Source organism: Cydia fagiglandana, chromosome 13 (genome assembly GCF_963556715.1).
Source record: "Cydia fagiglandana chromosome 13, ilCydFagi1.1, whole genome shotgun sequence".
NCBI classification, from domain to species: Eukaryota; Metazoa; Arthropoda; class Insecta; order Lepidoptera; family Tortricidae; genus Cydia; species Cydia fagiglandana.
The window spans coordinates 9,927,016-9,951,042 of NC_085944.1; the positions used below are offsets into that span (position 1 = coordinate 9,927,016).

The 24,027-nt window shown below is 35.1% G+C and overlaps 3 protein-coding genes across 3 annotated transcripts in view; 1 reads left to right on the forward strand and 2 right to left on the reverse strand.

The window, feature by feature from the left end:
• The window catches only part of LOC134670228 (uncharacterized), a 122,206-nt gene that overhangs the window by 28,441 nt on the left and 69,738 nt on the right, over positions 1-24,027 (forward strand). The gene's annotated exons all lie outside the window — the stretch shown is intronic.
• LOC134670227 (cationic amino acid transporter 4) lies at positions 1,024-8,729 on the reverse strand. The gene is made up of 7 exons (XM_063527944.1): positions 8,451-8,729; positions 8,031-8,180; positions 6,365-6,613; positions 4,850-5,829; positions 4,502-4,718; positions 3,871-4,032; positions 1,024-3,405 (listed from the first exon to the last, which is right to left on the reverse strand). The coding sequence occupies exons 1-7, from the start codon at positions 8,551-8,553 to the stop codon at positions 3,200-3,202; spliced, it is 2,067 nt and encodes a 688-aa protein (XP_063384014.1). The 5' UTR covers positions 8,554-8,729; the 3' UTR covers positions 1,024-3,199.
• LOC134670223 (leucine-rich repeat-containing protein 1) lies at positions 19,068-23,235 on the reverse strand. Its single transcript, XM_063527941.1, has one exon. It carries the CDS (start codon positions 22,932-22,934, stop codon positions 20,217-20,219), a length of 2,718 nt encoding a protein of 905 aa, XP_063384011.1. The 5' UTR covers positions 22,935-23,235; the 3' UTR covers positions 19,068-20,216.

The following is a 24,027-nucleotide window of genomic DNA, read 5'->3' on the forward strand; positions in this document are numbered from 1 at the left end:
TATCATTAAAGTGTCATTCTATGGAACTTGCTAACTATGTAAACAAAAGTCACTAGTAAATTCATCATTCGGAGACAATTTCAACATGGCGGTTGTTTACATAGTTAGCAAGTTTCATAGAATGACAGTTCGTTATGATGTACAAGTCAAAGTCAAGGAATTCAATTTCAGAACCATTTTGGTACCCTGTCATAGTGACAATACTATGACGTCCCTAGCGACTTTTATATTGATTGTCACTGTGATAAGGTACTTGTGATAGAATTAGACCAAAAAAGTCTGCAGTGATTTTGATAGTCCACGCAGTGTAAGTGTTATTTACACGTCATAATTTCATAAAAGTTTGACGTTTGAAATAACACTTGCACTGTGTGTGCTATCAAAATCGTTGCAGACTTTTCTTGGTCTAACTCTACAAAATGTTACGGAAATTAAATTCTTTGACTGTACATTTAAGTTTCTTGAGTTTGGGTTATGGTTGTGATATATATTTTTATTAAGTCTCGTTTCTTAGTACCTACTTGGTACCTACCTATAATTATAACCCAACCCAACTTGGTATAGTTTACGCTATATCAGCGATTTGTTCTTATGATCAGGTTCCCTTGTGTACAGTCAACTGTAAAAATATGGGTGTAGCCAACTTATTCAAAAATATGTCCCATAGTTCTTAATTCGGTGACATAAGAGCTATGGGACATATTTTTGAGATGAATTGTGCACCCATAATTTTACAGATGACTGTACAATAAACATTTCATTTTATTTTTAAGTATTATTGTTGAATATTTAAAAAATAGTTTAATTTAGCGTTATTACTGTACAAATAAAATAATCATTCCAACAACTCAATAAAATATCCACAACTTGTGGTGGATTTAAATTGTAAATAACTTTGTGATAATTCAGAAGTTGTAGAGTTATTATAAACTAAATAAATTGACTAAGATAACATTTCTGAAATACGTGTTTTCATTGACAAATTACTAATATTATAGTTTAAAATTAGGTAAATGAAATCCCTTATTTTTATAATTGCTTTATGTACACATCAACTTTTCTTAAAATATGTCGTTAGAGTATTAACAATGCTATATGAAGTTCATAAACATTCTTGGTATTCTATAAACTTATAAGTATGCACAAAACAATAACATTCTGGCTAAAAATCTTAAAGAAAGGTACTTGGACATTTTAAAAGATCACATTTGGTGTTACTATGTAATAGTCTAGTTATTTTATTTAATAAAAGATATATCTGCAAATCTATTTACCTACAAGGACAATACTTATATACTACTTCGTAAAATTAACATATATTCGATTTTTTTTATCAATTAGTTATTTAGAATATAGTTTAGTTCGGCGGTTCATTCCTATTTGGAACTTCATTAAACGATATACACATTTTTGAAAGCTAAATAACATATTATGATGTACCACTATTTATATATTCTGGAATCGCACTTAAAAAGCTGCCACTAAGCTGCTCGTAATACTCAAAGAATATACGTCGGGTGACAAGCAAAAGTCACTAAGTACTGTCAAAAAATTAAAGTAACAATGCACTTTATTACACTTGTAACACGGTTTATTGTCCAATAATTTCAACGGTGTTAGTTAGTGAATTTTGCTTGTCACCCGACGATATTATGTGATATACCTTTTCACTACACGATATGTTCATCTACCAGCACATAAAAGTTCACACAAAGCAATTACAAGATTACAAGCTTTTGAAATTAATAGCAGTTTGTAAAAAATACTCAGTTATCAATCAATTTTGAAGTGTATTTATCAACTGAGTATTTTTAATACATGCTATTAATTACAAAAACTCGTAAACCACATGGTTTGGAAGATTATTTAAAAGAAAATTAATTAATTTATAATCTAAGATAGGTATCTAAATAACTTATATTATAAAAAAACTAATAATTAAAACGTTTCCATTTTTATAAAATAAACACTACATTTTTTGGCAACACTAATAGAAAGTTACGTCACAACAAATAAAACAACAGTTCGCATAATTATTAATTAGCTAAAAAAATGCCCATGTTGTACCTATTTATTTGAAGATTCTGAAAAGTATCTCTCTTGAAAATTACTAACATTCTAGTAATTTAATGTTAAATAGATTTGAATAATCAATGAGAATTAGAAATTCCAGTTGAAGTTTGACTTCACTTTGTGCTATAATAATAGTCTTTGGCATGTTTGTATCTTATAAATATGTATTTTTAAACAATTGCGCGATCTTTGGTCATACCGCTTAACATTTTTACTGTCAAATTCGTTAAAGTTAATTTAATTCAACGTTGGTATGTAGGTACTACCTACAATAATTGACCCTGAGTTAAAGTTTCATTCAAAAGTTGAGTCACACGATGACACGGGTAATTAGCATTGTCATTTTATACTTGAATAATTTAAATTATAAGTACCTATGTGGCTATGTACAGTCAGCAAAGCTAGCTTAGCACCATTCCATACATATTTATATGCAGGGGTGCTAAACTGATAACTTTGCTGGCTGTATCAATTGCATAAAACATCAAATAGGTACAAATTTTCTCAAATATTATTTTCCATTGAAACATAAATGCGAAGTCAATTTGTGCCTAATATATTATTCGATTTCAGCCGTGTACATAATTATATCTCATCTTATGCCTACTGTGCCGCTCATATGTGGTAACCAAGCATATAATAACACAACACAATCACATGCAACTTTGTTTCTTTTGTGTAACTTTTGAAACGAAGAAACTAAGCGACAGTTATAGAGCTGAACACAGATTTCTAAATAATTATTATATGAGTAGTTATAGTCGTTACATTTTGAAAACGCACCTTAAGGTTTATTTGACTTAAAGTAAAATATCATATTGTTGTTTCTCGTTTGACATTCTCGTAGGTACTTATATCGATAAATTTCTCAACGTTTAAAAGTTAATTAAAAGTGTCTTTTCATTTTCAATACCTACATTTGGTGTCTTTCGACTCGGCGTCCCCCAAAATTACAATGAGGATTTTTGTTTCAGTGCTGCAATCTAAATAAGTGCAGTCATGAAAAACCTTACCTATTCTCAAACAGTAGATACTTATGATTCTTCAATAAAAGCAAGTATTATAATTTTAACGTGCGTTTTCCAATTGCAACTTTAAGACAGAACACATACAGTTTACTTTAGAATCACGGATCCCGCCGCGCGAGTTCGTCGTCGCTTATGATCGGTTTTCGATCGTCGCTTTTTTCTCGGCCGAACCGGCCAATTCGCCGGGAAGTTTTCTCGATGGCGCCCCAACCGCGACCGGCGCTCGCAGATCGGGAGAGGAGACCCGCTACGCCTTCGCCAAGCTTGCTGTGGTGGATGCCGTAGAGGAAGTACAGGAGTAGACCTGGAATATGAACAGATATAGTTTTAGTTTCGATGGTTGATGGAAGAGTCACTGCACATATACTTTGGTTTTTTCTGTCAGATTGGACAAAAGGCGGCATGCGAATTCGCTTCTCTAATTTCTTTGGTGAAGGCACCTGTGAAATTGTGTGAAACAGCCGGGGTTGACGACTGCTGCCATGTCAACTGTTAACTTAGGTAATCCCCACGGTGTTGAAATGCGCCACTCAATCCGTTTCTCTACACACCCAGTCATCCCACTCTTTGAATTGTCAAGACTTGGATTACTTTCCTCAAACAAGCATAAATTCGTGGTTTTGCGTCAAATGTAGTCATCCCTCTGTTACCGAAGTAGACTAACTTTGAGTACCCACCGTACTCTGAACTCTGAATAGAAGCCGCGTTGAGAACTGCTGGTGCGCGCAAAGTATCTACTTTGATATGATGAAATACTTGGGGAACTTACCGAAAGTGATCCATATAGCGAACCGCGCCCAGGTGAGCGCGTTGAGGTTGACCATGAGCTCCACGTTGAGCATGACGGAGGCAGCGGGCAGCAGCGGCACCCACGGGACTCTGAATGGAAGCCGCGCTGGTGATTGCTGGTGCGCCCAGATTATGAATAAGCCTGAGGAAATACATATTGTTTTTGTAAGAGTGCTATCAAATTCAATTCGTATCGAGTGGTTCATGTATTAATTCAAAGAACCGGACTATGGACCGATTCAATCTCAGGTCTGACAGCCATCACGAAGCCAGCAAATGAGCCGTAATATCATTTTTCTTGTAGCTTGTGTCCAATCTGTAGGTACACCCTGTTCAATAGACGCCGAATTTTAAGCAGCAGAAATTTTACAAGCAATAATAATGGAACACCGGGTCCGGGAGCAGCGCCCCCAAGCCCGCCTGTCCTGCCATTTATTAATACGAAGTATTACGAAGTGGTTATGGGCTCACAACGCAGCCGTAACCGCGGTCAATGTGTACACACGACCCGATACGGCTGCGCCGGGCGCTCAGCTGCCGACGAGTGGCTCAAGCGGTTCAAGCAATGTGTAGGTACTTGGTCTCTAATCAGCCGGCAGCAGGATACTTACAAGCAATAATTATGGAAGTGAGCACCAGGTCCGGGAGCAGCGCCCACAAGCCCGCCTGTTCGGCCACGAAGTGGTTATGGGCGCACAACGCGGCGGCAGCCGCGGTCAGTGTGTACACACAGCCCGACACGGCCGCCCCGGGCGCTCGGCCGCCGACGAGTGGCTCGAGCCAGGCGTATTGCGGGCGGAGACGACCCACTGTTAGAGCTTCGAACATCTGAAATCAAGGGTTAAATGAAATTTCATAGCAATTGGTTTCTTTCTAATAGCTTAATACTCAATCAAATAAAAAAATTGGTTCTGGAAAATATTACAAACTTAAAGATAAAATACATTGGTGATTCTCACCTCTGAAGAAGAAGACCCGCCATCAGTCGCTGGTGTACCAGTTGCTGAACTATCTTCACGGTCCCCAGGAGAATCTATCGGCGGAACTCCAAAAGTCTTATCGTCAACCGTAGGAGCAGGCCGATACCGTAATATTATAACTGCGGCACTCACGATCGTGTACGCCAATAATGTACCGATCGACATGAATTCTACAAGCTTCTCCAAATCAAACAATAGAGCTATAACAGCGGATGATAATCCAGAAATAATTAAGTTTGCAATAGGAATCTGAGACTTGTTGCTAATATCGCTGAGGAAACCGAATAGTAAGCCATCAGTAGACATAGCATATAAACAACGGGGCAGAGAGAACAGAGAGCCAAGAAGAGTAGTTGTCATTCCGCAAACGGCTCCAACAGAAACTGCATATTTAGCCCAATCGGCATGTACTGCACCTAAAGCGGACGGCAGAGCTGCTTCAGGATTAATACTCGTATATGGCACCATAAGAGTCAAAGCTAGAGCGACAAGAATGTATCCAAAAGCTACGATAGCCATGGAAAGAACTGTCGCTATAGGGATGGACCGCGAAGGATCTTTAGCTTCCTCGCTAGACGCCGAAATGCTGTCAAAGCCAACAAAGGCGTAGAAACACGTAGCAGCCCCTGCCAATACCCCACTAAATCCGAAAGGCATAAAACCTCCATTCGCAGCCGACCAGTTCGATATATCAGCGTAGTAAAAACCTAGCGATATTACTAGCGTTATAACCAAAAGGTTTAGAATAGTGAGGCCGTTGTTGATGTAAGCAGAGGTTTTAACACCTACCGCTAAAATGAGCGAGGCTAAGATGCATATTAAAAACGCTAAAACGTCTGGATATCGACTAAGAAGAGTCTCATGCATTTCTCCGGTGACAGATACGGTGGCATTGCTTATAGCACCGTTTAACATTGCGTCTAAATAACCGGACCACGCCCTGGCGACCGACGCTGCACCTGAAAACCACATAGGAATTAATTAATGACAAGGAAGTCCTATTAAAAGTCATAATGGGGTATCCATGATTTAATTGCTTTTCAGGAAATAATTAAATTTGATAAAAGCGCGACCATTCACACGGAGCGGAGAGATCTCTATCGCTCAACAATCAGTGAGCCGTGTAATAAGTTTATCTGTAAGTTCATAGTGGGGTGTTAAACAATGAACGATTATGTAGTAGATATTGGGAGCGGTGTTTATAACAGGATAAATTTACAACATATTTTGGTAACATTATTTTTCTTTGAGGCTGGTTCTTTTGTCGCGTTAGACAATATTAGAGGTCTGTAAACGCTTGGTGCACAAAGTTAGGTACCTAGGTAGGTATAGGCAGCCTACATATATCCTTTTTAGGATGGTTTTGGTTCTCCAAATTCCGCGAAAACGCAGCAAGGTGCCGCAGAAAACTGTGCACCGAAGCGGTATCACTGGTATCAATCACGTGATAAGCCCCTTGTTACAAAGGTATTTAGAGTATTTAGAGCGACTCACCGATCATATACTCCAAGACGATGTTCCATCCAATGATGAAGGCCCAGAACTCTCCAATGCTAACGTAAGTGTACGCATAAGCACTTCCCGCTCTCGGTATCCTGGTACCGAATTCAGCATAACACAGTGCCGCGAGGGTAGACGTAACGCCGGCCAGGAGGAAACTGAGGGCCGTGGCTGGACCGGCCATGTGCCGCGCCACTGCGCCCGTCAGGACGTAGATGCCAGCGCCTACCATGTGCCCGACGCCTGGAAATTGGATTATATTGTGTATACCTATAGATATAGTTCGTTTTTTTAGCATTAGAAATAAGGTAAACAATCTTGATGTGTCTTTTAATTGAAAAACACATTTTAAAAATAAGTTACGGCAAATATGTAATAATTATGAATCTAATACGATCATTTATATTCTTCTGCTTTCATAAGTAATCGTTTTTTATTTTTGAAAAGCGTTTTCAATTAAAAGACATGTCAAGATCGCTTACCTTCTTGCAACTTCTTTCTAATGCTAAAAAAAAACGAACTATAGTTACAGTGGCGTAGCGTGAACCAATCTAGCCGTGGGCGAAAACCACACCTGCGAGGCCCTTTTCAATGTGTTTTTCCAAGGCAATAAAATGGTTGGCTTTGCGAGGCCCCCCTAATAAGTGCGAGGCCGAGGGCGAAAGCCTCTCTCGCCCACGCCTAGCTGCACCACTGGATAATAAAGTAAGCACCTAGAGATAATGCGCCATTTAGGGTCCTACATAAATTGGTTGTTCAATACTTACGCTATAGAATTCCCAATTTAGCAAGAACCCTAACTGGCATAACAATCCCGTGTGGTGACTGTACATAAATGACATTCCTTCTTTTTTAGGAAGTTAGGGAAAATGAAACTTTTGCCGGTTGTCGATAAGGACGATTTGTGGAAGACGACAGTACCTAATTTACATTTCAAAAGTTATTATTACTTTTTGAGATAGAATAGGTATCCTATTTAGTTAGGTAATTCACGTAGACCGCACGTACCTAGGTATCAAATTCAAGAAGTGCTGTGCAATGTACATTATCTAATCCACTCCCACATTGAAGTGCCACTGCCGATCATTTAATATGAATAAACCAGTCATCATAGCGAAACATTGCCATTATGAAAATTACTAACTTTAGGTATACTTTCGCAGTCAGTAGTACTTATAGGTAATCAAATTAATTCACAAACTAATTAGGTACCTACTGCGAACACAGGGGCCAAATTCGACATGTACAACTGTCAGATTTCGCATCCACGTCAAATCAACAGTTGATTTTATCGCATACTGTGTGTTGATTCCATCAACGGTGGATAATATCATTTGGTACAACCAAAACTCCACTCTAAACTAAGGATGGTCGGTTTGGTTCGCTTGTCACCCTAACTGTGGATTGTTAATGTCAAATTTTGACATTGTACGTATTCGAGAACTTATGATTTTTCCCACACCAACGGGAGATCAACACGATACGTCAAACGTCGCTTGTCGAATAGGGGTCCTGGGTTGACAACATAATGATTCCAACTTTCGTGATAATTTTAAATTCTCTTTTTAAATGTAGGTATTTCTACTTGAAACGTATAGGTACTTAATTTCTAACACACAAAGGTATCATTTTTATTGTAATTGTAACAGAGTTTTCTTACCAAGCAAAGTGATGTCCAAGGTGGTAAGACATCGGTTAAGCGGAGTGTCCATTGCATCCCCATACAGAGGTTTGCGACGGTTCATCTTGTGGCAGAATCCCGACAGGACGTGCCCCAGTATTTTATGCCTGGCGCCCGGCATCTTGGCTCCTGAGCAAAATACAATTTCGATCAATTAAAGAAGCTATTGTTTTCACTCGTCACTGATTACTGAATGGAAGAGGTAAGGACATTATGAACAGTTTTTGAATAACGTGATGAAGAAACAATTTGTGCAAAAAAGCACTTTGAATAATTTTGAATATCGTTGTTACGCACACATCTTAGAATTGAACTGCACTTTCTTAATAACATTTTGGCCGTGTACATAAGTGCATTTGATAGTTATTTAGATATCAAACGTAGAAAATACAAACTTACCTTGTATTTCAACCCCAGCTGACTGTATTTGCGATTGAGGCTCGCTGTTACGGGAACTTACTGAAGCGAAGTGCGCAGCGCGCGCATCTAATCGATCCTTCATATACAACCTTGTTTACATAATAAGTACCTATGTAGGGTAAACAGCTCTATTGTAGGCACTCTAATTATTGATACGATCACTCCTATCACCAAAGCTGTAAAGACGTAAATTAGTTGTCAATTGATAATATTAGGCTCAAAGTGCCAATAATTGAAGAGTTTACCCTAACAGAAAAATGTATAGGTACATTAGGTACAGTGGAAGAGCGCACATATTAAATTCTTTCTTAATTGGAAACGTATGGATGAATTGCCTCCATGTTAGTTACGGAAGACCTAGTTTTATTCGGAATGCAAATTAAAAACAAAACAATTTTTAGCTTCGCCGACCTCGTTAGTTTGCGGTTTTTAGCTCTGCAAGTTTGCAGTTGCCAGTTTCTCTATACTGTAAAAAGCTAATAGGCATATTATGGGATCCGGTGTTATAATAACTACACCTTATAAAACAAAGTCCCTAGCCACGTCTGTCTGTTTGTGTGTTCGCGATAAACTCAAAAACTACTGAACGGATTTTCATGCGGTTTTCACCTATCAATAGTGATTCTTGAGGAAGGTGTATAATTTGTTAAGGTTTTGTGTAACCCGTGCGAAGCCAGGGCGGGTCGCTAGTATGAACTATAAGAGTAGGTTTAACGACCAAATAATTATGCATAACTAACTAAAAAAAAAACTAACTATTTTGGCTCAGCGATCCAAAGAGAATCTTGGCCTCCGAAACGAGAGCGTGCCACCTGTCCCGATCCTGTGCAACTAAATACGATGCAAATAATTTTGCATCGTATTTCTTTTTCTTATTTTCCTTACATGCACAAAGAAAGGGACATATTGATGTAACTAACATCATACGTTAGACCCACTTAACCCTGCTTATTAATCACTAAACCAACTCTTGATGTAAGGTTTTATTAGGTACTGCATGATTTCATCGTCTAAGCTTCCGTGACCGTGTAGCATGGCACATTAGGTGGGCACAAAATTAATGTTTACAATATTTATTGTACCGAACATTGTCAGTCACAGGAGCAGACCAGAAACTTTGATCCCGATTGTCTAATATTTGTTATGAATCTGGAGTTGAACTTTATACTGGCGACCTGCTGAAGTCGAGATAGATGTTTTGTGAATAGTTACAAAGGTTCGGTGCCACTCACCTGTTGCACATAGCTATTAAGACCAGCCATTAACTTGCTTTTAAGTAGCTTTAATGTTTACCTAGTCGTAGTCACTGACCCGTTAATACGAAAATCATATGGGTAGGTACGTATAGTATATAGGTAATACCTACCTAGTTAACATATGATATGTAGGCGAAGCAACGATCTCATATCTTGTAGCCTTGATCGTGAAACAAAGACATGATGTGTAGGTGGGTATCATATTAATGAATGGAAATATATAACTGTTACCTAGGTACCTAAGTAGTTTACCTGTACCTAATCAAGTATTTCCCAAAATCGTATATAAGTAACAAGTATTGTGCAAAAATAAAAAGCATATTTAATTATATCGAGCCATTGATTTATTCAATTTTCATTTCAAAATCTACCTAGCCAATAAATGTAGGTGTAAGTATAAGTACTTACTTACTCCTACGCGATTCTCGTGGAAATCGCACGCATTTGCCTGTGAAAGCCGACTCTTGAGAGTCTATTCAGACACGAAAATGTGAAACAATTTAATATCACATCCAGTTATGGATCTAAGACAGTGGTGGGCAAAGTACGGCCCGCGGGCCATCTGCGGCCCGCGAATGGATTTTATCCGGCCCGCAGCCGGTCCTATGAAATAATTAGTAATTATACGGCATTGGCCCACGATAATCGCAAATCATAATAAATTTTAGCTACAATTCTGGCCCTCCACTTACATTTTAAAGTTTCTGGCCCCCCATGAAGAAAATTTGCCCACCTCTGATCTAAGATAAAGTTTTTTTTTGGTATGTAATAAAGAATTTTGTATTGCAGATTAATAATAAGTACCATAGTATTACATAATGCGTAGGTCTTTTTTTATTGACCGAAGCGATTTATTTGCAAGCATCTAGTGACGGTTCTTAGACATGTTTTATCATAATTACCTACCGAAATCATTGCTACAAGTGTTTTTAGTTTTCCTGTATGAACTTTTCGGCTGACTGCCGCTTTATAGACTAGACAAAAATATTCAAAATCGTTCTCCTTCTTGATGCGACTGGCAAATCATATTACTTTTTGGTAACCGGGTTTTTTAACCTAATCAGACCCTGCTGAATCCGAATTTGCCGGTTGCTCGATCGAAATCTTGACCGGAAGTGAGATATTTGACATTAAAGGTCCCTTTTTTTGGTTTTTCGTAAATAACTCTTAAACGGTGGCGCATAGCAAAAAATGTTCTATTACATAAGTAATCTACATAAAATTGCCTACAAGAAAGATTCAGTACAATTTTTCGCTAGGATCAATATTCAAAGAGATTTCAACGCGGGAAATTTAATTATAATCACTTCTAAGGTCCCGTTTTTTAGGTTTTCGTAAATAACTCATAAACGGTGGCCAATATCAAAAAATGTTGTGAGACTTTAATAATCTACACAAAATTTTGAATAAGAAAGATTCAGTACACTTTTCGCAGGGATCAATATTTAAAAAGATAATAAAGAGGGAAAGTTAATTATGATAAATTCTAAGGTTCCTTGTTTTTATTTTTTCGTTAATAATTTGAAAAGTATGACTCATAGCAAAAAAAATCTTATACATAAATAATAGACGTAAAATTTCCTACAAGAAACATTTAGAACACTTTTCGCTAGGATCAATATTTAAAAAGGCAAAGCAGCGGGTAAGTTAATTATAATCATATTTAAAGTCCCTTTTTAGTTTTTTGTAAATAACTCGTAAACGGTGTCCCATAGCAAAATAGGTTTTTAAGAACAAATTATCTACATAAAATTTCCTCCAAAAAACATCTAGAACACTTTTCTCTAGGATCAATATTTCAAGCGATATTAAAGGAAGAAAGTTAATTACAATCAGTTCACAGGTCACTTTTTTTTAGTTTTTCGTAAATAACTCGTAAACGGTGGCCCGTTGCAAAACAATATTCTACATAAATACTAAACATAAAATTGTCCACAAAAAAGGTTCTGTACACTTTTTCGCTACGATCAATATTTAAAGAGGTATTAAAGGGGGTAAGTTAATTATATTCAATTTCCAGGTCCCTATTTTTAGGTTTTCGTCTATATAGGTAAAGAACTATTTTTATTTTATTTTATTTTAAAAATGTAGACCCAGTATTTTTGGAGATAAAGGCCAGACCATCACCCCGATGGTAATTTTTTGTATTTTAATGTTTTATTTTGGGGGGAGGGGCTTTATCTCCGAAACTATTGGGTCTTAAATTTTGAAAAAATATACAGAATAGAACCTCTATATGACAGGAAAACCTATTAGAATTATGCAGTCAAGCGCGAGTCGGGCATTACTTAGTTTTTGAACCGATCCCGACGGGTTTTTTAAAGGCAATCACTCGCGTTTCACATATACAAAACACATTGTTAAAAATTGGGTAATGCACGGAACCCTTGCAACGCGAGTCCGACTCGCGCTTGGCCGGCTTATTTTCATTTTGAGGTACAGAACCCTAAAAAGAGAAAAGTGTTCCATATGTTTTTCGTAGAAAATTTTATATCGATTATTTATTTACAAGAACATTAAGAACTTATTTTGCTATGAGCCTTATTTTACGAGTCATTTACAAAAACCTAAAAATGGACCTGAAAATTGATTATAATTAACTTACCCCCTTTAATACCTCTTTGAATATTGATCGTAGCGAAAAAGTGTACAGAACCTTTTTTGTGGACAATTTTATGTTTAGTATTTATGTAGAATATTGTTTTGCAACGGGCCACCGTTTACGAGTTATTTACGAAACTCTAAAAAAAAGTGACCTGTGAACTGATTGTAATTAACTTTCTTCCTATAATATCGCTTGAAATATTGATCCTAGAGAAAAGTGTTCTAGATGTTTTTTGGAGGAAATTTTATGTAGATAATTTGTTCTTAAAAACCTATTTTGTTATGGGACACCGTTTACGAGTTATTTACAAAAAACTAAAAAGGGACTTTAAAATTGATTATAATTAACTTACCCGCTGCTTTGTCTTTTTAAATATTGATCCTAGCGAAAAGTGTTCTAAATGTTTCTTGTAGGAAATTTTACGTTTATTATTTATGTATAAGATTTTTTTTGCTATGAGTCATACTTTTCAAATTATTAACGAAAAAATAAAAACAAGGAACCTTAGAATTTATTATAATTAACTTTCCCTCTTTATTATCTTTTTAAATATTGATCCCTGCGAAAAGTGTACTGAATCTTTTTTATTTAAAATTTTGTGTAGATTATTAAAGTCTAACAACATTTTTTGATATTGACCACCGTTTATGAGTTATTTACGAAAACCTAAAAAACGGGACCTTAGAAGTGATTATAATTAAATTTCCCGCGTTGAAATCTCTTTGAATATTGATCCTAGCGAAAAATTGTACCGAATGTTTCTTGTAGGTAATTTTATGCAGATTACTTATGTAATAGAACATTTTTTGCTATGCGCCACCGTTTAAGAGTTATTTACGAAAAAAGAAAAAAAGGGACCTTTAATGTCAAATATCTCGCTTCCGGTCAAGAATTCGATCAAGCAACCGGCAAATTCGGATTCAGCGGGGTCTAATTAGGTTAAAAAACCCGGTTGCCAAAAAGTAATATGCTTTGCCAGTCGAAATCGTTTTTATGAAAAATATGACCAGTCTATTATGAAATGCCACTGAAGATTTATATTGCCTTTGGCATTTGTTTTCCAAAATTTTACCAAAATTTATACTGAGGTGTATAAGTATATGCCATGCATATGTAGGAGGTCTAAGAATAAAAAAGATACAGTTTCAAACTCTTTATTAAACCCTATACTCTACTAACCACTGAGTAATCATACATAGCAGACAAAGCGTAATAAAAACTTGATAAATAAAAATAAAATACAAAATATCTACATTTACTTATGCTTTTAACTAATACGTAAGATTATTAACTAAATTACTATAATAATTCTTGTTTATATAAAATAATTAGATATCGCAAATTATTATTTTATAAGTTAAGAAAACTATATTTTTAATGTAATATTTTAACATAATAATTCAAATTGAGATGCAATGTATTTGTACAATACCCGTATAAACCTCTTTTTACTGGGTTCTAGAAATTCTTGGATTAATCTTAATATTTTCAATTGCAATTACCTATTTAATCCTTTCCAAAAAATCAACAATGTATTTATTAAATTTCAAATATTATCGTAATACGTTTTGGCCCTATGAAAGTACAAAAATTACATTTAGAGCAATAGAAAAGATTAAAAAATATTTTATGAAATAAACTATACATATTTTTTTAGAAATTGCTTTTTCAGGATTGTCGAATCATGTATTATTATCATTTAGAATAGTTGCAGTACCATTCTGACACATAGCTAGGTTCCGCAAATATTCAAACACGTCTTAGCGGGAGATCACTGACACGTCGTGAGTTAACTCTAACCGCGTCTTAACCGAGGCCTTTATATCCTTAGGCTACAATAAACAACCCAATAATTAAGAAAAACATTTTCGACATGATGAAATAACAGTCCGATTGATTTATAAAAAAAAACTAAGTACATTGTATTATACTCGTACTTAATTTAGATTTTCTTCTTTTCATTTCTTAACCTCTGTTGAGGTGTAGTGTAGTGTTCGAATCATAATCTTCCACTATAAAAGAGTATGAAGATAAATTAACAAAAACGTATTTCAACATTGTAAGTATAGTCTGTCAAGCCATTTACGCCAGTAGAAAAAGGCGGCAAATTTTAAAAATGTAGGCGCGAATGGTGATCGATATATAATTTGAATTTCGCGCCTTATTCTACTGATAGTTCTTTGACCGGCTATAACTAGTAGCCGCCAACTTTTGGGACAATTAACTTTTAGAAAAACGAAAATACCTATTTAATTTACAATTAGTATTATTTTATTAGTCATCGAAATAGAACATTTTTATTTAACATTTTAAGTACTCTAATTAAATCTATGGCACAATAAATAAAATCTTTCATAACCTCATAAAATCACTATTACATTCTTAGAAATCTTATAATATACGTAGGTACATTAAGATAAAGCTTTCTGATCTATATTTTTTCTTACCAGAATTTTACTTGTTTTACGTTACGTATGTAGTATGTACCTACCATTGTACCATGTTTCTTTTTCTCGTCTCAGTAGTTTTCTACTAAGCTAGTTCACATTAACCCTTAAATTACCATTAACATACGTTACATTACTGTTTGTATTAGTGTCGTTCATTATAGTAAGTCCCAATGAAAGCCATTGCCACGGGCCTGTTTGCATATGCTGTGGGTTCCTTTATATCGTATTTTTTTTAGAATGCGAAAATATAATAAGTTTAATTATTTTATTGAAAATAGATGTCATATACTAAAGAAATTTTTTAAACTACGGTTGACACAAAATTTCTTTCAATAGTCAAGAAGCATAAAATATGGTACAAAACATTTAAAAATGTTAAATGCATTTTTATCGTACGAAAGTTCTTTTTTGTTTTGTATAAGAGATTTATTGAATTTTTGAAAATATTACACCTAAGACCTGTTTAGTTCAACAACAAAGTTATTAAAATTTCTTTTTGACCATATTTAGGAGCTGTAGGTACAATTATAAGAAGAATAAGAAGAAACAAGAATCATAACTAAGAGTTTCTGTATTTAAGTAGTTACATACGACAGATGTATTAAGAAGTACACTAAGAAGTTTAAAACTGAAAACGTAATACATTTTTATTCTCTAACTTTTTTACTTTGTAAAGATCTCCTTAACAATTTATTTTGTATCTATTATGTGCCTTGTATAATTTAATTAGCCAGTTCCTTAAAACCTCAATATCTACAATTATCGGATTGCATTCATTGCCTTTAGTGAATATGTCTAGATATTTTAGATAAAGACGACTTCATAAACAATCTAATGTTAGTGTAAAGTGAGCAGATGAGTTATGAAAATCATACTCTAAATAACAATTACACTTTAATTGCGATTATAATCAGATATAGCTTATTTTGTCCCTGGTTGCACCAATAGGATAAATCCGAGAACTCTCATTTTAGATTATTCAATCCAACTATACTCATGAGTTCGAGCTACAATAAATTGGAATAAAATAAAAATACTATTGAGCATAAATAAATATAATCAAAATCACTCTGAAAATACTTCCTTATTCTTATCATTCTCGCATGTACATTCTAACGTGATATTTACGAGTATTTAAGGATTTTAAGTTAAATTTGTTTGGATACAAAACTGATAAGAGCTGATACTGCGAAAGAACTACTACGAAAGAAGATTTTTAATGAAAAATTAAAACATCAAGGTGAAGTGAAAATTAGGAATTAAGTACATATTTTATTGCAGTGGAGGTCATTTCGACGGATGCAAAGCGACAATGAATAGCTCTATATAGAAGTAGCAGAGATATAGGTAGGTATATTAAGCTAGTAAAGTTGTAGATGGACATTTTTGGATTAGACACATTTTTAATAAATGCAGATATTGCCCCATGGAAATGACCAGAGAATTAAGTACAGACAAAATTTTATAGAGTTACATAATTATTTAATATAAAACAAGAAAATAATGATATGTTTTAGGTTTCAGTCTTCAGAATGTAGCGTTTTGTATTACATCTGTATTAAAATTAATAAATTATGCAGAATGTACCTAGTATTAATTAAATTACAAAAATTATCATCTGTTACATATAATATAATATATATACCTACATGGATGTATATAGAATAATTTATATGTTACTGGTAAACAGAATGATACTTAGATAGAGATCCCAAATTTTTATGAAAGGTGGGACATGCTCTCAAAATAATTCAAAGTCTTCAATCTACTAGAGTACTTTATATGTAAGTAATTAACTATTATCTCAATTCAATTGACTTTTGGACAAGTAATATAAATGGTAAAATATTTGGAATAAGTAGGTAATTTTGTTTAATTTCTGGAATAAAATAGTCGGTAAGTAATATATTGTTGGAATAAGAGATGCATGTTATTAATTGTGTTTGAGGTCCACCTTACTTTGTGCAAAATCTAAAGTAGCTATGTGCATTTTAAATGCGTTTATAAATTGTATATTAATAGCTACCTAAACGTAGACTAATCATTTATGTTTCAAAATAGGTTTAATTACGAAAATAAATAGCTTTTTATGATTTGGAAATCTATCTAACTAATAAATGAAATAAATGGATCGGATTTTTTGACATTAAATACGAGGACATTTAAAAAGGTATATTACATTAAATTAAAGGGAAAGTTAAGTACTTGGGACAAAATAAAGAATTAAGTTTAATTTCTAAAGCGACGGGGATTTTGGTAAAATTCAAACAAAATACTAATTAAAAGGCCATGAACTCATGACTAATACCATTATGCCTGCTACGCGTACCTCAGATACGTAAACATATTTATACTTGAAACAAGTATAATTTCAATGAAACCACATATCTCGACTGTAACAATAACCTGCGGTCTGAAAGATTTATGTTAGGCATAATACGTACTATGTATAAAACTATGGACAGTTTTAGTTAACTCGAAATAATATGTGTTCGTATTATAGTTTAAAACTACTCGCCAATTGAGACATTCAATTAATTTTAAATACTTATAGGTATCTTGGATAACATACCTATAGATTTTGTGACTAAGAAATGATTTGAACTAAAATTGGCTTATTGTATTTAATGTTGGTCCTACAATTCTAATAGGTCTTAACTATTGCAAATGTACTACTCATGACTGTACAAGTTCTACTATCACTTACATACTTCTTAATCACGATCGTGTGGTTACACCACAAATCAGGTTTTTCAATTATTAATTTTAGATTTTAACCTTTTAAAACTGAAACTGCAACAGATCAGGCAAAATTTTATTACCAGTGTCACACGTTAATGGGACATGATAACAATTTTAAGAATACAAAAGTATTTACATTACAATAAGAAGATAAGAACGTAGAATAATTTTGACGCTCTTATAATGGTCCCAATGTTTTTAATTTCGATTAGAGCTTTATGTACCAAAATCCGTTTAACTTAATTGCATACTGACTAGAATATTTCAAAGAGTTGGTTAATACTTTAGTCGTCATTTAAACTATTTACGTATGTTTTAAATGTATTTATGTTAGAGCCGTATCTTTACTTCAAAGATAACTTCTCAGAAATCATAAAACTTAAGTTTTTATTGTCCTTTATGGTACTGATAGGAAAGGTCAATTTCATGCGTTAATTTGACAATGGCACAAATAATGTTAATTAACACTAAAATTGAAAAATACCCAAGTAATTATTGCGACGTCATCTTATAAAAAATAATAAATTTTATATTTACAATTAAAGCATTACATACAAAAATAAACTTATAGAAAAATAAACGTTATCAAATTGTGATAAATCAGGCTTAATACTTAATTGCATGTTAAAATAAATCTTCGGCAGTTAAATTTAAATAAATATTACAGCATGTCACTTACTTAGCCAAAATAAATAAATAGTCAACCTCTTTTTACATAGGTATTGTATAAATCTCTCACTGAATTACAATTGTATGTATAATGTGAGATGGAGAGTTGTCCATTGATATTTTTTTTACTGTTACCTAAGTACGATCATTCATTCATGGATTTTAGGAATTAATTATTGGGTTCTAGCGGCCAATTTGAATTATCAGGGGTTAACTTCCACCATATTACCATACCATAAACAAGGCTAGGCTGCATCTTTCTTACATTAATAGTAATTAACAGTTGATTATGAACAAATTAAAAAATTAGGAAAAAATGCGAACGATTTTTAAATAGTCTGTGCGGAAAGAGAAGAGTCGTGAAATGTATGGGATCCAATACATTCTACGACTCTTCTCTTTCCGCACTCTATAAATATACCTAGGCCCTGTAAAAAGTTAGATCTTTTATTTATGACCGTGCGTCTATCGTTTTCATGGCCGCATTTGTCTTTTAAGGAAAAAAAAAGTCTGTTTCAGGAACTAATGAGCAACGTGTCTTCCCGCACTAGTGCGTAAAATAGTGCTTTTCAAAAGTTTAAAGGGCCATATTATGTACTGTAAAACGTTGTACGATAAACGTGCGAATAGATAATTCGCAACAATTTATCGCCACTCGTTTCGAATTACCTATTTTCCGCACTTGTATCGTAAATAACTATTATTAAACTAGGACAGTCGCGGTTTGTTGACCCCTGGCAAAGACAATTGCGACCCTGATACCCCTCCTGGCAAAACATTTAAATATGTATGTATATACAGAAATATAGTAATGAAATTCAAAGATAAGATTTAGTTCCAATTATACACAGTAAAAATTAAATATATATTTGAAGTTAGTTCTATATACAATACAAACATCATATCACATGAGACAAATTGTACAAAAATATTTTTAAAATGTTTAGTGCAAGCCTTCATTTCAACATTGTATTAGATAAAATGTAAATATGCAATGCCTGCTCAGAAAACTTTCTTATAAAAAGTTTTTAGGTGATTTCGCTCGCCCAATTTCGGGAAGCGGACGGATTATCAGCCAAATTTTTACTGAATCAGAGCAGTTAATAATTGCAACTATCAAAATTAGTGTGAGCACAAGAAAAACAATTGTATTAATAACTGCAGGTAAAGACCTTTGGAGTAAATAATATTTTTTGCAGGGCAATAATTAAGGTCTCAGACCCATACATTTTGTACAGCCGCAATAGGACCTCTCTTTCATACCTACTCGTACGTAGTGAAACTCTTATAGTACGGAACTTTGTATAAATATTTGCAGTTTTTAAGTATTAACTCGTCTCTGCTGTCAGTGAGAAGAAATTGTTGCGATTACGCTGCCATATAGCTGAGCTTCACGACTTTCTGTGCAGGCTTTATTTATCAATTTAATTATTACTTTAACAATCATATTCAACAGTATAATGAAACAACATAGTTGTTACACAATGTACTAAACCAGTACCTACGCTTTCACCTAGAGTGCTCGTTTTTACAAATTGCCATATACATATATGCCATAAATCCTACTCAATTTAATTAGGTAATTACTCTACTGTAGCTGAAGTCACTACTTTGGCATTGATTGACAATAGCTACGCCAGCTGCCACATTTTTCTGGCTTTTAGTTACAATCATGATCAATTTGATCAGTGCTCGGAAGTAATCCCGGCCGTTGTACTCCACAGCTTTCCACTATCGCAGTGACTAACGGTTGGTTTTTGTTTCCGAGCACACGATAAACGTATGAAGCACTCACATCGCACTAAGGAAACAGTCATAAAAATATCCCTTTGGACACATTCCAACAATAAAATCCATCTTGTAGCACCTCAGTATTTCCTTTTCAACTTCAACATATGAAGGTATCACATTTAAATTGCACGTCTAGAAAACAGACATCAGACCACTAACACTTGCCGCTTACTTGTTATTGATGATATGGGCAGGGTTTGTGTAAGATCTTCTGTTTTCCTTTCATTAAACACTATCCACCCGTTCCATTGAAATATTGAGCGTGTTTCGTGTAAGGAGCTACTATATGGTAAGGCGGAGGCTGCCCTCTACCGTATACCGGCTCAGACATTGCACTGCTTGGGCTGTGGCGATGGCTTATCACACTCGGTGGGTTCGACGGAGCTCCCATTGACGGACTTGGTATAGCATCATACAAATCATACATGTTAGGCGTAGAAGGAGCGTGTACATGATTGTAACTACCGTCATCCGAAATAAGAGGCGTGTTCGTCATCCTGTATGGATTAGTAGTATTTGTATGCCCTGTTGGTGAATACAATTCTGGAGACTGAGTAGGGATGTAAGTAGGACTTGAGGCTGACATTCCATAAATATTGGCATTTGGAGATGATGTTGAATAATGATGACTATCTACAGTGGGGCCTGGATAGGCGCTGCTGTAGTTACTCAAATTAGGCATTGTTGTCGAGCTGACGACCTGGCTAATAGTGTGTACTCGCGGGTTTGGCGCATTGCCATGAGGGTGATAGCTGTAACAGTCGTAATTACTTTGGCTGTAGTTCTTGTCATTAGCATAACCATAGCTCTCAGTTTCATAAATTCTTTCATGGTGATTTCCTTTTGTTATGGGATGTTCTCTTCTATGGTAAATGGGCTCAAAATTTTTAGCATTGTCTATTACAGGTCTGTGATTGTATGTGTTGTCATCAAAATGTGTTGATATTATGGTTTCGTTATTTGACCGTCTATCTTGAGAGGTTAAACTTAATCTTTGTAGTTGACTGTGTACTCTATTAAAATTGCTTTGGTAATTATTTTCATTGCTATTATGATAATTCTTAGGTTCCATATGGGCATATACATTTTGAGGTACCGGAACAATATTCCTATCAAGTTCCTGTCTCGAAGAATAAACTTCAGTATTATGTTCATTCCCAAAATGTGATTTCTGTGACATGTTATAGTGATTACCAGGTTTAAAATCATTATTCTCATCATCATTGTTATCAGGGTACAATGCATGGTCTACACTTTTATAAGTCTTCTCTAGATCTAGAGGTCTGTCATATGCATTATCCGGTGTAACATTATCATACATAGAAACCTTCATAGGATCAGTATTGCCATCTGTATTATCTTTTTCATCTTCAATTTCTTTCTTGTTATCTGATGCAAATCTCTGCTGTAGTGTAGGTGTTATTTTAGCAGCTTTGATTAATACAGCATTTTGCATAGGAGGCGACACATCTTGTGTACCATCTTTGTGAATATTTCTGGCGTGTTTGGCCAGAGCCCTCAACTCCTTTGGATAAGGTGTTGGCGCTCTTCTTAACTGACCTGGCTTTTCAGGTATTTTAGGTGCTACTTTCATGTCTACAAAACTAATATGGCGTGCAGAAGGCTGTACTTCTGCATTTTCAGATTTGTCATTCTCCAATTTGTTTTCAATGGGGGTCAAAGGCACTTGGGGAAAGAGGAAACAAGTGAGGACTTGCTCATAGGTGTGTGGATCCACTTCAGAATGCATAGGCACAAGAGGTTTGCTTTGATTCTCAGACAGCCAAAGGGCAACAAGATTATCACAATTCAGTAGGGACTGAGGAAGGCTGCTCAGCGAATTTCTCACTAAGTTTAGTACTTTTAAGGAAGAAAGGTGACCAATTTCTGGTGGAACCTTAGTCAATTTATTTGCTCGCAGTGATAATACTGATAACTTTGAACAACTTCCTATCTCAGGAGGTATTGCTCTAATCATGTTATCATCAATGTTGAGATATTGTAATTTTCTGAGTAGACCAATAGAAGACGGAATTTTGTCTATGTAATTGCACATGAGCATTAACTCCTCTAGATTTGAGAGCTGGCCTATACTCTCCGGGATAGAATACAACCTATTATTGTCCAACTTCAGTGTTGTCAGGTTGCCAAGTTGTCCGATGCTGTCTGGGAGCTGAGTGAGAGTATTTGCTGATAAACTGATGTCTATTAATTTTGAACAGTAACCAATTTCTACAGGAAGCTCTTCGATCATATTATTGCTAGCTTCCAAATGTATCAAGTTCTCCAAAGGTTTTATCACACTTGGTATACTTGTCAGACTGTTGTTGTCGATCCACAGTTCTTTCAGCTTTGTAAATCTTCCAATCACTTCAGGGAATTGTTGGAATTCATTCTGACCTAAATCAAGTCTGAGAAGTTCAGTTGAGCGAGAAAGAGATTTAGGTAAAATCATTAAATAATTATCTCTTAACTCAAGTATGCGTAAATTTGCAAGTCGTCCAAAATTACCCGGTAGATACTCAAGGTAGGTATCGTTTAGATATAATTCTTGCAAAGCAATTAAATTTGTGATGGCATCGGGAAGTTTTTCCAAAGGGTTAACACATAAATCTAAGAATGTTAAATACTTCAGGGCTTTCATGGTGTCAGGTAACGAAGCGAGCGTGTTCCTGCTGATGTTGAAGTGGTGAAGGTTGACCAGGGACGAGATGGCCGTAGGGATGGCTTGGAGCTCGTTGTCACTGAGATCCAGGTGCTTCAGGCCATGGCACATAAACAGTTGGCGCGGCAACTCACTGATGCGGTTGCTATTACACAGTAGAGTCTCGAGCGTCCTTTCATAGACGAACACTTCCGTAGGAACGTCCGTCAAGGACTGGTGGGAATAGTCTAACTCGCACACATCCTCCACCCCCGGCCTCACACAACACAAAAAGTCGAAAGGCATTGTACAGAAAGGCACTTTCCATACACAAACACAAATTTACAATATTCGTTCCATTGAACTATTCACTCGTAGCCCTTACTCATGTACAAAAACATTGTTATTATCATACTGGTATAACACTTGATTGTCTTAAATGGCACTGTATCTTATTGTATTAAAATTTGATGTAACAGGAAACAAAATAATTGAACCCCTCGATAATGAATCACTCAACTCAAAAAACTTGTGATTGACCTTCCCATCCCAACACATACTTATCCAATCTGACAGATCATTCGTTCTTTTTTTTTACGCCATGGCAAGAGCAGCGTTCCAAAAGCCACATCATTACATTCATTACTGTTTCTATAATACTTTTTATATTTTATTTATTAAGTACGTATTTAAATAAAAAATTGTAACTCGGTCTTATTAAAATAAACGTTTGTTTATAAATAATTAGTATTTCATTCCATAGAAAAAAAGAAGACCCACTGCCAACATCGAATAAAAATATCTGCCTCTTTATCGCTCTTGTTCATTCGGGAGAGAGGCAGATAAAAAAAATCGATTTCGTATTTCCTGTAGGGCCTTCTCTGTTCAGAAATTTTCAATTCTTTTTTTTACTGTTATCACTGTTATTGTCAATTTTAGTTGGTAGCGATAGGACCGGTAAGGTCGCAGGTTCAAGTCTTGCCGGAGGCGATGAATTCTTCCATTGGTCAAAATTTGTGGTATCGCTCGCAGACGTTACTTTGATAAAATTAGTTATATTGGTATTAAACCAAGTTTTGACAGGGAGTCAAGGATTTTTCTCTCTCATTTTATAAGCAATGTTTCTGACATTATAAGAGTCTTCTTCTTGGTCCTGGCTTTTGTCCCATTTTACTTGGGGTCAGCCCTCCTAGTAGTTCTGCGCCACATCACACGGTTGTGGGTTGTCTCCGGTACTGCATTGCTAGCTTTTAGGTCGTTTTTAATAGTTTGTGTCCAGGTTGCTTGTCGTCGTCCTGGGCCTTGTTTACCCTCTTCTATGGCAAGTACTCTTTTGGTCACGTGGTCATCCTCACGCCTCATAACATGGCCATACCAACGCAGGCGGGCTTCTCTCATT

What these genes read in the sequence shown, in the direction of transcription:
- LOC134670227 (XM_063527944.1), bottom strand. Translation starts at nt 8,553, where the DNA reads ATGAAGGATCGATTAGATGCGCGCGCTGCGCACTTCGCTTCAGTAAGT. An exon ending in CACTTCCATAATTATTGCTT is followed by an intron (nt 4,033 to 4,501) that starts GTAAGTATCCTG and finishes GTATTTCCTCAG; the next exon opens with GCTTATTCATAATCTGGGCG. An exon ending in CGCTATATGGATCACTTTCG is followed by an intron (nt 3,406 to 3,870) that starts GTAAGTTCCCCA and finishes TTCATATTCCAG; the next exon opens with GTCTACTCCTGTACTTCCTC.
- LOC134670223 (XM_063527941.1), bottom strand. Translation starts at nt 22,934, where the DNA reads ATGCCTTTCGACTTTTTGTGTTGTGTGAGGCCGGGGGTGGAGGATGTG.